The following is a 14,879-nucleotide window of genomic DNA, read 5'->3' on the forward strand; positions in this document are numbered from 1 at the left end:
GAAAACCTAAAAAATTTCTTAAAAAATCATTCTCATTGGTAGGCATTTTCTTCTCATTATGGAAGGCTTATAAGTAAGCCTGGGCCTGACCCCTCCCCCTTCCTCCATCGTGAGACCCCCCTCCCAAGTGGCTTACGTAATAATCAAACGGCCCCTTACTGATATCTGCACTAGCCTCTTGAGTCGGAAGCTTCAAGGAATCAGTGCAAAGAACGAGCCAGGCCCTCATCCAACGCTCCACTTCAGGAAATACTTACTGTTATGAGTAGGTTTTTTCAATGGAATTACTTACACAGTATGCCTCTTGAATTTCAAAGGTCAGCCGTGCGTGCGCAGGATTGCACAAGAAATATGTGTACTGCGGAGACCTATTGAAATTTGTCCAGACATTATATGGACCACATTTTGCAATAAGGAATCACTATTTCTGGCTCATTTTAGAAACAGCATATATGTTATTGGTTTCGCTATGCAGAAACGTGCTTTTATGGAAGAGCCACAGGTAGTGGTTCCTTATTGCAAAATGTGATATGTGATCCAAATGAAGTTTCCTCCCCCAAGATGCAATTTTTTTTTTTTTTTTTTTTTTTTTTTTTTTTTTTTTTTTTTTTTTTTTTTTTTAGTTATGAAGTTTTTAATCCATCTGAGGATTCTGCAACCTTAAATGGACGTATTTCTATCAAACGGAACTATGTGCATTATGACGTGAGCCCTGTTATGCACATATTCTTACGGGTCTCAGGGCTCATGTCTGAATGCACATAGTTCCGTTTGATAGATATACGTCCAAATGAGCATCGGGTTAGGGTTAGTACATACTGCATACTACACATACATGCTCCAGACCTTCAAATTTTTAGGAATTAAGGTCGAGCGGCATTTGCTTTTGCAGATCCTTACTCTAGTTCCTTGGAATTTATTTTGTCCCCACCGCCGGGATTCGAATCCGAGACCTATATTAGTCTAGGGCCAGACGCGCTGACCACTAGGGCAACCTGGCTGACTGTTTCGAACGTTTTCTCCACAGTTGAAACCTCCATTCTTTATTCGAAGATGCTTTTGACGCATACCTATCTGAGGTATGCGTCTTGAGGATGCGAAAAACCATCCCTATGCATAAATTAACTTCATTACTTTCCAATAAAATAGCTAAAACAGAGGATTTTTGGGAAGTTAGTAATAACGGCGGAGAGGAGTGAGGATTCAACATTACATCGTGTAGGAATTAATCGTTTCTTATGACTTTATACATGTATGAAAGGAAACTCAAACTTCGCCTTCATTTATTAGAGTAGGCAAAAGTATACACATGTACGCCCGATTAGTGGCATAAAAAAGCCATGTAAAGGTGTGTTGTATACATTATTTAATTTAAGGAACTTTTACGATTAGAGGAGCAGATTAAATCCATACGTAGCGTATTTTTTGCTGAATAGCTGCACACACGGTATAAAAATATGCCTAATTGGAAAATTTTTTTTCCTCCGATGAATACACTATGTGCGTCTTTAATCGGCTGGACTGTGAATAAACGGTAGACATAAAATTTTCGAAGTCATCCGCCTATCTTTTATTTGAGCTCTTCAGATATAACTTTTTTCCTCATATTACTAGATCTTAGAACTTAAGGGCTCCTTTTTGCACCTTTTCCTTGGTTAGGTAATTCAATTGTTGATCCTAAAAATCATAAAATATAGAGAGTGTACTATAGTAAGGGTGTGCAGTGTATACTAAACATATTCAAGCCCTTATTATATCAGGATCATGCCAAATTGTGTCTAGGAATTTGAGTACCTACATGAGAAAATAAGCGAATGTATATAGATTGCGCAGGTTGAGAGTAACTTGTTTCAACTGAATCATTTCGATGATCGTACTTATTTATTGCTTCATTGGAAGGGGGCTACAATCAAAATTCGGGGGTAAAATCATCAAAGAAAATTGTTTAACGCGGTAGAACGGAAAATGAAGAAAATTTCTTGTGTTGATAGTATGAAAGAATCTGCTTTATTTTCAAGAAATGAGTAGTCAAAAGTAGTTATGGTCCCTCTGCTTTCTGGGGAGATGATCTACAAATGCATCAATTTACAATGATGGAATGTTTAATAGGAAAAAAAACAAGATGAGTATTACATCAGCGCGCACCAGCGCGAAGAAAAGAAAATAAATCTAAGCAGCACTGAAAACCAATGTTTCCGTGCCATTTTTCAAAAATAGTGCAATCTGTTAAAGGCAGCTTATAAGGCACGTGCCAAACTTCCCGGAAACCATTTTTGCCCAAAACTTTGATTAGTACATTTATTGGCAGGATCCGGATCAAGGCAAGAGCGGGGGGGGGGGGGGGGTCGCAACGAGGAGTCTCCCCCCCCCCTCTCCCCTGATCCGGTACTCAATCCATTTATTTTAATCCTCCTTCTTTTTAATCATCTTCATCCTCATCGAGTAAGAGCTGCAAGCCGAGCATGGCCAGGAACCCCACGAGTATAGCGAACATCTTCATCAACCCGGTCTCGCTCTTGCTCATGGTCTTGGTGAGGACCTCGAAGAAGACGACATAGAGGAGCGTCCCGGTGGCGAGACCCTGGAGAAGCGCCGACGCGATTAGGTTCACCTCGCTCCCGCTGCTGGCGTCGTTGAGGATGAACATGCCGACGAGGATCCCGGCAGGGGACACGGCGGCGTAGGTGAAGATGTACGTGCAGGCCGAGGCGAACTTGATCCTTGTGGTGACCATCTCGACGCCGATGCAGAGGGCGATGACCAACTTGTGGCTGGCCACGGCGGCTTGGAGGTAGTAGACAGCGTTGACGCGGGACTCGAGGCCGATGGCGAGCCCCTCGAAGAACTCGTGGACGGAGAGGGCCAGGACGAAGAGGAAGCACCGCACCAGGGACACCTTCGAGACGATCAGGTGGTCCAGGTGGGTCACCGAATGACTGTGATCATGGTGGTGATGGTCGTGGTCGTGCGGTTTCGGCTCCGCAGTCCCGGGTTCGAGACCCCGGTTCCGCAGACCCTCCGCGCCATCACCGTTCGCGGCGGGCAGTTGGAGTTGCGTGTCCTGTACGGTGGAGATCTTCCGCAGGTGAGGCGACGGCGACGGCTTCGGATGGAAGTACCTGCAAAGAAATGAATCGTTTCTTAGGATCACAAGCGGCTTATGGAGGTGCAGGGATAGTCCGAGAGCCAGACGACTTTGAGTGACAAACTCGGGATACATGTTTTGACCCCCTAAATCGATAGCCTTGCATGCACTGAAACGGAAAATTTTTGTCTGCCGCCCTCTAGCCTGTGCCATCACCCTCATCTAGGCCCTCAAAGTGGTCCAAAAAACACCATCTGGTGACAAACTCCTGACGCTCGGCAGACAAGTCTATTATTAAAGATCATACCCAGGGTGACTAGAAAAACTTTGTCTGCCGCCTTCTAGCCTGTGCCATCACCCTCATCTAGGCCCTCAAAGTGGTCCAAAAAACACCATCTGGTGACAAACTCCTGACGCTCAGCAGACAAGTCTATTATTAAAGATCATACCCAGGGTGACTAGAAAAACTTTGTCTGCCGCCTTCTAGCCTGTGCCATCACCCTCATCTAGGCCCTCAAAGTGGTCCAAAAAACACCATCTGGTGACAAACTCCTGACGCCTAGTGTGGTTGCAGATGTACTCCTGTGAGCAGCTTGTGTAATAAAGTTTGAATGATACATCATTCTCTTCGTTTTTTCGTGTAGAATCCGATTTTCGATGTTGTCAAGTCCAAAAATGATGCTGGTGCCCCCAATTCAAGATGGCGCCCAAAATGGCCGCCCCGGGGGTCAAAATTCCAAAATTTGAGAATATTGTCGAGTTTGGTATCCATTTATATGTAATTTTGGTCGTAGAATTCATATCTGGTGTCAAAAAATAATTTCAACCCCTTAGGGTCCGTCAAATCCAAGATGGCGGCCAAAATTTCAACTTTAATGATAATTACCCAAGATGCACCTTTCACTGTCGAATGACGTGTCTTCATTTATGTTAATTAGGTCAGAAAACCTACAAGGGAGGTCTACAATGCCACTGCACCCTATGGAGGGCCAGGGTTCACCCCCTCCTACCCCCAATATGGCCGCCGCGGAGGGCATAAATAGTGACATTCTCTCAGAACGTCATAGTAGGTGTCCATTCCTATGTAATTTGAGGCGTAAATTCCAAATTTCAAGTCATAAATCGCAAATGTGAGACTTGCAATGGCTTATACCCTATATGGGGCCAGGGGAACCCCCTCAACCCCCTCTTCTTTCTAATATGGCTGCCATGGGGGGCATAAGTAGTGAAATTCTCTCAGGACGTCATGTGAGGTGTCGATTCATAACATTGGGACCATATACGTTTTCAGATCCCAGAAATCGTCCAGAATTAAGAAAACACATAACTTCCAAGGGAAATTATGAACTTGATTTATCGACTTTTTTCACCCTGAAATGTCCGCTATTCCAATATTCGCCCACATAGGAACAGTGAAATTCTCTCAAAGCGGCATAGTAGGTGTCGATTTGTTTTTAATCTGAGGCGTGGATTTCGAATCACAAGTCAAAACATGTAAATATCCCATAGTGACGAAAATACTTATATATGGCAACCGCTTTGGCCTACATTTTGGACTAAAAATGCTGCTTGGGTTCATTTTTGTCGAAAGAGCTGGAAATGAATTGGTGATTTTAATGGTAATTGACAAATTTCACGCGTATTCTTTTTCTATGTACGCAAAGGACTCAGATGGGCGTCTGTTTTTTTCATTTTTAAAAATTCCCAAAAAAATATAATTTTTTTGCCGACGAAGTATGTATCTGCATTCAGAGTTCCTATGTTATTGTTTATGAACGCACTCAGTTTAATTGCAATTAAAACAACTGGATAATTGAGTGCTTTTTGTAGCGCAGGGTTTCGTCTCCTAGTAGAAGCGACACCTACAGTTTCCTGCGTTATCTGCAACAAAACGCACGCTCCTGCTAGAAGAAAATCGATTACAAAAAGAACCATCTATTATCCAGTTATCTAATAATGAAAGAACCAGAAACCAATATGAATCCTCTGTGTACATTTGAAAAAGAACACCGGTGAAATATGTCAATCACCATTAAATTATCCGATTCATTTCCAGCTCTTTCGACATAACTGAACCCAACCCAAGATGCATTCTTTATTCCAAGATGAAGGCCAGAGCGATTGCCATGCTTAAGTGTTTTTGTCACTTTGAGATATTGACGATTTCTGACTTAAAATTCGGAATCTACGCCTCAACTTACATGAGAATCGACACCTCACATGCCGCTTTGAGAGAATTTCACTGCAACTATGTCCCCCCGGCGGCCGTTTTGAAGAGGGTACGGGGCTGCTCCTGGCCCCGCGTAGGGTGAAATGGCCTCAACTTACATGAGAATCGACACCTCACATGCCGCTTTGAGAGAATTTCACTGCAACTATGTCCCCCCGGCGGCCGTTTTGAAGAGGGTACGGGGTTGCTCCTGGCCCCCCGTAGGGGTAATGGCATTCCAGACCTCTAATTTGCGATTTCCGACTTGGAATTCCGAATCTACACCTCTATTTACATTAGAATCGACACCTCACATGCCGCTTTGAGAGAATTTCACTGCAACTATGCCCCCCCCCCCCGGCGACCGTTTTGAAGAGGGTAGGGGGCTGCTCCTGGCCCCGCGTAGGGTGAAATGGCATTCCAGACCTCTAATTTGCGATTTTCAACTTGGAATTCGGAATATAAGCCTCTACTTACATAAGAATCGACACCTCACATGACGTCCTGAGAGAATTTCACTACTTATGCCCCCCATGGCAGCCATATTAGAAAGAAGAGGGGGTTGAGGGGGTTCCCCTGGCCCCATATAGGGTATAAGCCATTGCAAGTCTCACATTTGCGATTTATGACTTGAAATTTGGAATTTACGCCTCAAATTACATAGGAATGGACACCTACTATGACGTTCTGAGAGAATGTCACTATTTATGCCCTCCGCGGCGGCCATATTGGGGGTAGGAGGGGGTGAACCCTGGCCCTCCATAGGGTGCAGTGGCATTGTAGACCTCCCTTGTAGGTTTTCTGACCTAATTAACATAAATGAAGACACGTCATTCGACAGTGAAAGGTGCATCTTGGGTAATTATCATTAAAGTTGAAATTTTGGCCGCCATCTTGGATTTGACGGACCCTAAGGGGTTGAAATTATTTTTTGACACCAGATATGAATTCTACGACCAAAATTACATATAAATGGATACCAAACTCGACAATATTCTCAAATTTTGGAATTTTGACCCCCGGGGCGGCCATTTTGGGCGCCATCTTGAATTGGGGGCACCAGCATCATTTTTGGACTTGACAACATCGAAAATCGGATTCTACACGAAAAAACGAAGAGAATGATGTATCATTCAAACTTTATTACACAAGCTGCTCACAGGAGTACATCTGCAACCACACTAGGCGTCAGGAGTTTGTCACCAGATGGTGTTTTTTGGACCACTTTGAGGGCCTAGATGAGGGTGATGGCACAGGCTAGAAGGCGGCAGACAAAGTTTTTCTAGTCACCCTGGGTATGATCTTTAATAATAGACTTGTCTGCTGAGCGTCAGGAGTTTGTCACCAGATGGTGTTTTTTGGACCACTTTGAGGGCCTAGATGAGGGTGATGGCACAGGCTAGAAGGCGGCAGACAAAGTTTTTCTAGTCACCCTGGGTATGATCTTTAATAATAGACTTGTCTGCCGAGCGTCAGGAGTTTGTCACCAGATGGTGTTTTTTGGACCACTTTGAGGGCCTAGATGAGGGTGATGGCACAGGCTAGAGGGCGGCAGACAAAAATTTTCCGTTTCAGTGCATGCAAGGCTATCGATTTAGGGGGTCAAAACATGTATCCCGAGTTTGTCACTCAAAGTCGTCTGGCTCTCGGACTAGGAGTGGTTTATGGTTATGCAGGTGCATTGGCGGATCCAGCAAATTGGCAACATTGTCCTCTCTCAATTTAAACCTATGGAAATGCATCGATTCTTGGAGGGGCCAGGTGCTCCGACAAGAATCGATTCAGCATAGGTTTAAATGGAGAGAATCCGGTGTTGCCGAATTTGCTGGATCCGCCTCTAGCGAGGGGCTTATTCAAATCGATAGACAAGACAAAAAAGTAGACAAAGAAGACAACGGGCAAATTAAGGAGTCTTACATAACGGGAAATTAATAAAATGTTCCTGGATAATCTTCATTCATTAAATAATATAGTGCCTGTTCAATGCGTTTCGCCCGGTGTAAGTTAAGATCTCTCCCTATTTGTGGTAGCTATCGCCTATATAAAGTTCGCCTACATTATTTCGCATACTTTAGTATGTTTTCATTATTCTTCCAGTAATATTTCAGTTCCGTTCAGTGCTTTCGCATGGGAAACAAATCTACAGAGAAGCGTGATTTTTAAGCTGTGTGGAAAACACTATGTGTGATTCTGTTGGTAGATATACCTAGTTTACGTGCGAGTCGCCTTCAATATCCCCGAATATGCAGCGAGCATACCTTTTGTTACCTATGAGGCGAAATTGAAGGCGACTCGCGTGATCCGCAAGGAAAAAATCCGTGAAAAGCGAGCGGGGCGACGGTGTGCTTGTATTTGAGTTTTTTCCAAATATATTTCGATATTAAAAGACATCACATGAGATTTTTTCTAAACTATATATCGAACAGTCATAACAAGGTTGCAAACTCTAATTTCAAAATGTTTTAAAAGTTTTCTTTGGTAGGAAGTGTTATTATAGATAAAGACCTGCAAACATACATGTTTTATAGATTTTTCAAATACTGTGCTATTCTATCGGAGACCATACTAAAAACTGAAGGATGGGGGTGATGAATGTACCCTGTCATAAATATCTATATTTGTTTGCAAGAAATTTGCAAGATCTGGAATGAAATTATAGTGTACGTGGCTCTCCCTCCTTGAAAGACATGCAGTATTGAATGCATTTTTTCAGAAAGTCAAAACCTAAACTAGCACTTAAACCCTCTTTCTTCGATGTGCCACCTTTATTCTTTCTATCTTAAATCCTCCTTGAAAGAGGTTTGTCTGGCAGCCCAAGACACCCTTCCCCTCCTAAGTGGCTGATTTTGCATTTAAAAAACCTTCCGATTCCTTTCACAGTAAAGCCAAAGTTTTTTGTCTGTCCCTTTCCCTCTTGCATAAATTTTGTCTCTCTCCTAGTCATTCCTAACTTCAGAAAATTGAAACATTTCGACAATCAGACGCATCATCTTCCTTTATGCTATCGCTTTATCGCTTGCATAAGGGAAAGGCTGATATAACACTAGGCTAATCTCAAAATCTCTCATCATCGCCAGACTCGAGAACCCTATTTACTGCAGGATCACAGCTCCTCCTTAGCGCACCACGAGTCGGTCTTTTAAAATTTCCATCACAGCCTTAGAAATGGTCAGAATCAAAAGTTTGCTACTGTTGTCTCTCGTAAAACAACGTCCCTTCATTTCACCTAAAAACAGCTCTCCCACTTTATAGTTATTTTGCCCTCTCTCCAGTTCTGAGTCTTATCCGTGACCTATCATCGATGTATTGCAGTTTGTAGTGACAGCTGACGTCATTTATGTGGCCCCCGGTAGGCGCTGAGCATCAACTTGTTAATTTGAGGAGCGTTTCTTCTCTTAATTTTGCACCACAAAATTTTTAATTTGCGGCACAAAATAGCACAAATTTGCACAAAATTAGTACAAAATTATGATATAATTTCTTTCTTGAAATTCAAAAGTGAGAAGGTTGTGGAAATGGAGTCTGTTTTCCGGTCCTGTGTACGCACCTGTGTAGGATAGAGTGCGTTATACCGTCCACGAAGAGCATGACGAAGAATCCGCAACAGGTGAGGAGCTCCGGAAGTGCGATGTGTATTTCCGGAAGAATCCCGAGTTTCGTGAGAGACTCCACGTTCTCGGTGACTTCGGGGAGGAGGTGGAGGAAAATGGTGCAGAGGAGCACCCCTCCGCCGAAGGGGAACATGAAGGAGAACTCCCCGTTGAAGAAGCGACTCGCGTAGGGCTTCCCGCTGGCCGAGCGCCGGTCCACGTAGGCCGCGAAGAGCAACGGCAAGAAGGCGATCACTGCCGCCACGACCCCCAGCACCACCATCGCCAGGACCTTTGCCTCCAGCATCCCGTCTGGAGTCACCATCGCCTTCAGCGGAAGGTGCTCCGACACATCGGCCACCGTGGCGACGACTGATGGTTCTTCGGGTAACATCATGGCTGCCAAGTTGAATTTCACCACGAAATAGTTGAGTCCTGCAACGCTAGTTGTATGCGCCACCTAAGGTAGTTTCTTACGTTTAGACCTACACTACTTATGCAACGGCAAAAGAAAAGATTTTTTCTGACAGTATTATTTTGGTTTAATGGATAGAAACTAGGGATTTTTCTTCGAATTAAAAAGAAACTTTCTCAGTTTTAATTATTTTGGTTCAATGGATAGAAACTATATGAAAGATTTTTCATCGAATTAAAAAGAAACTTTCTTAGTTTTATCACATTCACTTTTCACGCGTCAGATTTTTTTAAATCGAATAGTTTCATTAAACACTCAATCAATACTATCTCTCTGATAATAAGTTGAGCTGTTTTGGTGAAAGCTTGAACCTTATCCGTCTTATCGGAGACTCTTCTTGGAGATGGCAAGGAGCTTTAGCCTTTTTCCGTACTTTAGTCAAATATCCTTGCTTGGAATCTGTTTTAATTTGAAATAAATCGACCAAAGGTACAAAACACTTTTTCAGCACTTATTTCCTCAACATTTTGTTTCGTTTTTTTTTTAAAAAAAAAAAATTAAAAGCTTACTGTCAATTCGATATTTTCCCGCACTCTAAACGACGAAATTGGTAACGCACACACACACCGTAGTCCGCACGAGCCGAGTATTCCATTCGACACCACCGTCCGAAATGAGTGACCTCGAAACCGCGTGGAAAATTTGAGCTCAAATTTCAGCGAGAAAAAAGACGAGCTGAGAAGAAAGAAACCACCACGTGTTCTCGAGAGTGCGCGCGGCTTAACCGCAGAGATGCTGGAATTCCAATAGCGGAAATGGCATCTGCCAGAAGCGCCGATAATTGGGGAAGAGCGAAGAGCCAAGCATCAGCGGAAAAGCAGGAGTAGGCACGTAAATTCTGCGATTACTCGCTTAGACGGAAAACCGTGGGGCTGCAACGCCAGGGTAAAGATACGGCCACACTAAGGAGCGATAGAGCGGCGCACTTTGACACAGCCAAAAACTTTCACGAGTTGAGTGTTTTTTTAATCTTAAAATAGGCAAGAAATTAAGAGGCAGAAAAGCTCGCCAAGAATCCTAAAGTTTTCGAGCAAGGGAAAAGACACTAGGAAAGCGAGGGATCGGACACACTGTGCAGGCACACGTACAAATAAGTTTGGATGGTTCAGCAGAATTCTCACAAGTTGGGAATAATTTTAATAAAGATGAAAATTGCCGAGTAAAATCGTAGGAGTGGCGAACCGACAGGCGCGAATTGATTCGATTGGTCAGGATCTGGAAATTGGCGCGAGTTTTTTTTTTTTTTTTTTTCTGAGCCGAATTCTCGGCGAAAGATGCGGCCACGCCGAGGGTGTGGGTGAACTCCGGGGCACGACTGACGGTAGTTGGTCGGAATCCGGGAACCGGACCCGAGAGAAGTGTTTTTTGGCTTAATCTCCGATTCTCAAGTGCTCGGCTCGATAGAACACGCATCGACTGACATGAAGCCAAGTCGAACCTATACGGCAGACGAGGATAAAAATGAGAGAAAACAGATACTCAGCTACATGATAGTGTATAAGAGCAGCTTACACTCACATTTTTTATATTTTTTTGCAAATCCAGTTATTGATTTATCCTCTGAAAAATGCGTGCCTGTAAAAAAGTGGCCAGTAAAAGTTTGCGGTGGTTTCGAATGGATTAGGTGCGCTGTTCACAGAATCGTGTTTTGTTGCTTCATTCCTGATAATTAGCTAAAAATAAGAAGATCGGTCCAAACAGCAACTTTTTACGTTGAATATTAACCGAAATATCGTCCTTCGAAAAGTTGGGGTTTTGACGTCAGCCACCGCGGTATAGTGCATAACATGGTGTGAACTACCGCGGTGGATGACGTCATAAATCGAGTTTTTCAAGGCGCGATATTTCAATTAATATTCAACGTAGAAAGTTGCTGTTTGGTCATATCTGTTCATTATTAGTTGACATTTAAAAAAATAAAGAAGGAGCGGAGATTTTCAAACACCACAAACGATACCCTGGTAAAAATTGGAAGTAGAAACTGTGTTTCAAAATACCATATACCTAAAGCCGGCTGTAAGATTTTCAATAGCTTCTATAGCCGACTGCACAATATCTTATAGCCTTTAAGGCCGATGGCGATTGAGCAACAGCCAGGCGATAAAGTGTATGCTACATGTTACTAATTACGGATGCTAGGACTTAGTGAGTTCTTGGACTACCGCTCTATTTTTGGGCCGTAGTATCTTGATTTATTTTGCGCGGAAAGCTCCGTACTTTTGAAGGATGCCTGCCATTCCTAATATGTTGGAGCGCCTTCAATTTCGTATGATACTGTGCAATACCTCTGGTGTGAAATAGTTGCTTCAAGCGCCGTGGCACGCTGCGGCGCGGCGGGCGGGCAGCCAGCGCGAAAAGCGCCTTAGCGCCTACAAACCTAACAGGGATACTTCACGCATTGCGTCATGCGTGAAGTATCCCAGTTAGGTTTGTAGGCGCTGGTGCGCGCTTATCGGTGACAGCACGCCTCTCCGCTCTGTGCTATGCTCCAATATAATCTTGCGGAGTCAGCGTTTTTCAACTCATGCTTTTGAAATGTTTGCACATCCTGTATGGATTATTCTCATTTTAATTGATGAAAAAAATATGTATTAAAGGAAAATACAATGTGTGTTTTGTGAATATTATGGTGGCTCCGTATCAAACTTAATGATTTCCAAAGCACACACATTTCTACACAATTTCTTATAGCCTTTTATAGCCGATGGCGATAAAGTGTAAAGCCCGGCGATAGGAACTATAGCCCAGCTGCATAATTTTTTATCGCTTCGTATAGCCCGGCTATATGATATGCTCCGCTTTCTACAGCCAGCTATATGATTTTCTATTGCCTTCTTTAGGCGGCTATTAGAATTCCTATATGGTATTTTGAAACGCAGCTCCTATTGCCATTTTTTACCAGGGTATACATGGTTGCGGACTCACACCGTCGTCGGTGAATATACCATTGCGATGAGGGAAAGCTACGTTACAAGATGTCTCCTCGTTCGTTGAATGTATGGTTAATATCGTTGTTCATGGGTCATTGTTCCATGAAAATTGACAAATTTGCGATCAATTAATTATCCATCATGCGAATTTATGGAGGTCGACAATTTTTGGCCGTCGCGTCGTATCGGAGCTGGACGCTTGGGATGCGGGCATTACTATGCGTCTTATTGTTAGTGCCGGCGCTCAGTGAAGTTAGTCAATAGGAGAGCTCGCGAACATGAGTGATGAACCTTTTTAAATCTATATCTTCGTTAATGCTGGACGTGGAAGCTCCGTTGGATTTTTTTATACAATCCGAGACACCCCTTGGCATTATAAAGTGTCAAATTAAACCCTAAAATTTTCAGGTTTAGCGAAATTTTACATCCAGCCTCTCACGTTGATGCACTCCACTGTGCGGCGTCCGAAGTCAATGTGACGTCGCGACGCGTCAGCGCGCAGCTGAGCGTTATCATGATGAGCTGACGTAGTCATTGCTCATCACACAAAGCACGAGCAGTGGGATTCAATCGCATGAACAAATGACGCAAGTCACCTGAACTCAGCAAATTTTTATGAAAAAATTATTTCAGTTTTCTCTTTCTGTTTGAAAGAGGATAAATTGACTTTTTTTCAAAGACTCTTTTGTTTCTCAAGTCAAATTTGTTCGGCGATATTAAGTTAATAATGAGAATGCAATACGGATCGTGAGCATACAACCGTACTTACCAATGAAATAACTGGGATTTGCTATGAGGACAGGATACGATGGTTTCACCTCAAAACACCTTTATGTCATTTGATGATAGATGATTATGACGCTAAAACTGCAGGAACATATATAACTCGGTTTGCGACGTTGCGGACTCCCTGTCATTCATAATTCATTTTTTCAATGGAAAAATATACTTACTCAGCGTCGTTTCCTGAAAAATTTTCTGATTCTCCTCCCATGCACGTAAAGATTGGGTAATTTAAGAGAATTTCAAGAAACGTCCTCGGGTTTATCCTTTTTTTTTTAATAAAATGAGAGCGGAGATTTTGAAACAACGAGCTTTTTTCGGGGGAAAAAACCTCTTTGAATGTAGGTAGGTACCCATCCTTAAATGTATCTGTGCTCATTTTGAGATCGGGAAATGCACAGTTGGTTTTTTTCAATATTGTTAAAGTATGACACGATATCGATCAAAGTGCAAACCAGAATAATAATAATTCTGAATTTCTAATGGAAAGGTCTGCAAACCAACGAACAAGGAGATCGCTCATTTTGCAAAAAAGTTTATTCTTGTCTTGTTATGCGTCCTACTTGTCTACAATCAGCCTACAATGTTCAAGTCAAGAACAACGACAATCTCTAACTTTGAAATTAACTTTTAAGCTCAGTTCTTGAGAATTTAAGTGTGATGGTGACCTAATAAGCAGTGTCAGATTTCCTGAAAATTAACATTTCAAGATATGTAAGAATTTGAGCAACAGGGAAATGAGAGAATCCTAAACAAGACTTGTAAGTGAAGTGCGGTTAGCATACTCAATACTCTGAAGGCACCACATCCATGCTGGGATTACAAAAATATTGCTAACATTTTACTGGGTGTTTTGATCGTTCTCTTAATTTATTAAAAAGATTCCTCAGCATACAGCGGTAGGTATTCCATAAAAATTACGAGCTTTTCCTGGAGGCTAAGTTGAAGCGCAAGTCAATTGCGCTGAATTCTGAAGTTGATGAATTCAATTAAGTTTTTTACACAATATTTGTGACATGGCAACACTTTTTGCTCGAAGATAAGTGATAATAGGATTATCACGGCACCTAATCGATCGGGAAAATTGCTGTTTAAAGTGGGATTCGAACCCGAGGCTGTCTTTATTACCGGCTTCAAGTTGATTGACGTCGGAACGCCTCTCTACATTATCAGTGGCTCTTACTTTCCTGTTGAAGTTGAACAGCCGTATAGAAGACGGGCCATATACAGATTAGGTACATTACCTACAATGTCGCTATTCAACAGCTGACATTCCACGTGGTCAAAGTTGAGAAGATTTTCCGAGTAATAGTTGGTTTACATTTTGCAATTGGGAAAGACAATCTGTAGCTCACTTTAGAAACGTATGTACTTTTGATTCCCCAATGCATGTAATCGTTTTTACGGATGAGCCAGAAATAGCAGTTCCCAAAGTTGCAAAATGAAGTCAAGTTTTGGTTTCGAATATTATCTCAACATCACACTGAAAATTAACGGTGGATTCTGAAAGTATTTCGAATGCGCAAATTCTTCCAAATCCCTACGACCTGGGCTTTCTACTATCCTCATCAAACTGTATAATGGCATACGCGAAATTGCCCGTTTTGAACTAGGAACATGTTCCTATTCGACCGACTAGAGGCCTTGAGAGAAACCGCCAAGAGGTCCCGAGTAAAGGGATCCGTTAAAAAAATTATAAATAAATAAGTAAGAAGTTATGCATCAGACGAAAAAAATAAAACAATTGATCCCTCAGATTTTGCAGGTAATTAGATTCGGGTGTGGATTATTTTTTCATATAAAATAA

General features: G+C 42.5%; 1 protein-coding gene across 1 annotated transcript; it reads right to left on the reverse strand.

Moving 5' to 3' along the window:
• Positions 1-1,975: 1,975 nt before the first annotated feature.
• LOC109043180 (zinc transporter ZIP3) lies at positions 1,976-10,705 on the reverse strand. The gene is made up of 2 exons (XM_019060297.2): positions 8,842-10,705; positions 1,976-3,119 (listed from the first exon to the last, which is right to left on the reverse strand). The coding sequence occupies exons 1-2, from the start codon at positions 9,279-9,281 to the stop codon at positions 2,420-2,422; spliced, it is 1,140 nt and encodes a 379-aa protein (XP_018915842.2). The 5' UTR covers positions 9,282-10,705; the 3' UTR covers positions 1,976-2,419.
• Between the last annotated feature and the right edge of the window lie 4,174 nt (positions 10,706-14,879).

Source organism: Bemisia tabaci, chromosome 1 (assembly GCF_918797505.1).
Source record: "Bemisia tabaci chromosome 1, PGI_BMITA_v3".
Taxonomy (NCBI): domain Eukaryota; kingdom Metazoa; phylum Arthropoda; class Insecta; order Hemiptera; family Aleyrodidae; genus Bemisia; species Bemisia tabaci.

What these genes read in the sequence shown, in the direction of transcription:
- LOC109043180 (XM_019060297.2), bottom strand. Translation starts at nt 9,281, where the DNA reads ATGATGTTACCCGAAGAACCATCAGTCGTCGCCACGGTGGCCGATGTG. An exon ending in ACGCACTCTATCCTACACAG is followed by an intron (nt 3,120 to 8,841) that starts GTGCGTACACAG and finishes ATTTCTTTGCAG; the next exon opens with GTACTTCCATCCGAAGCCGT.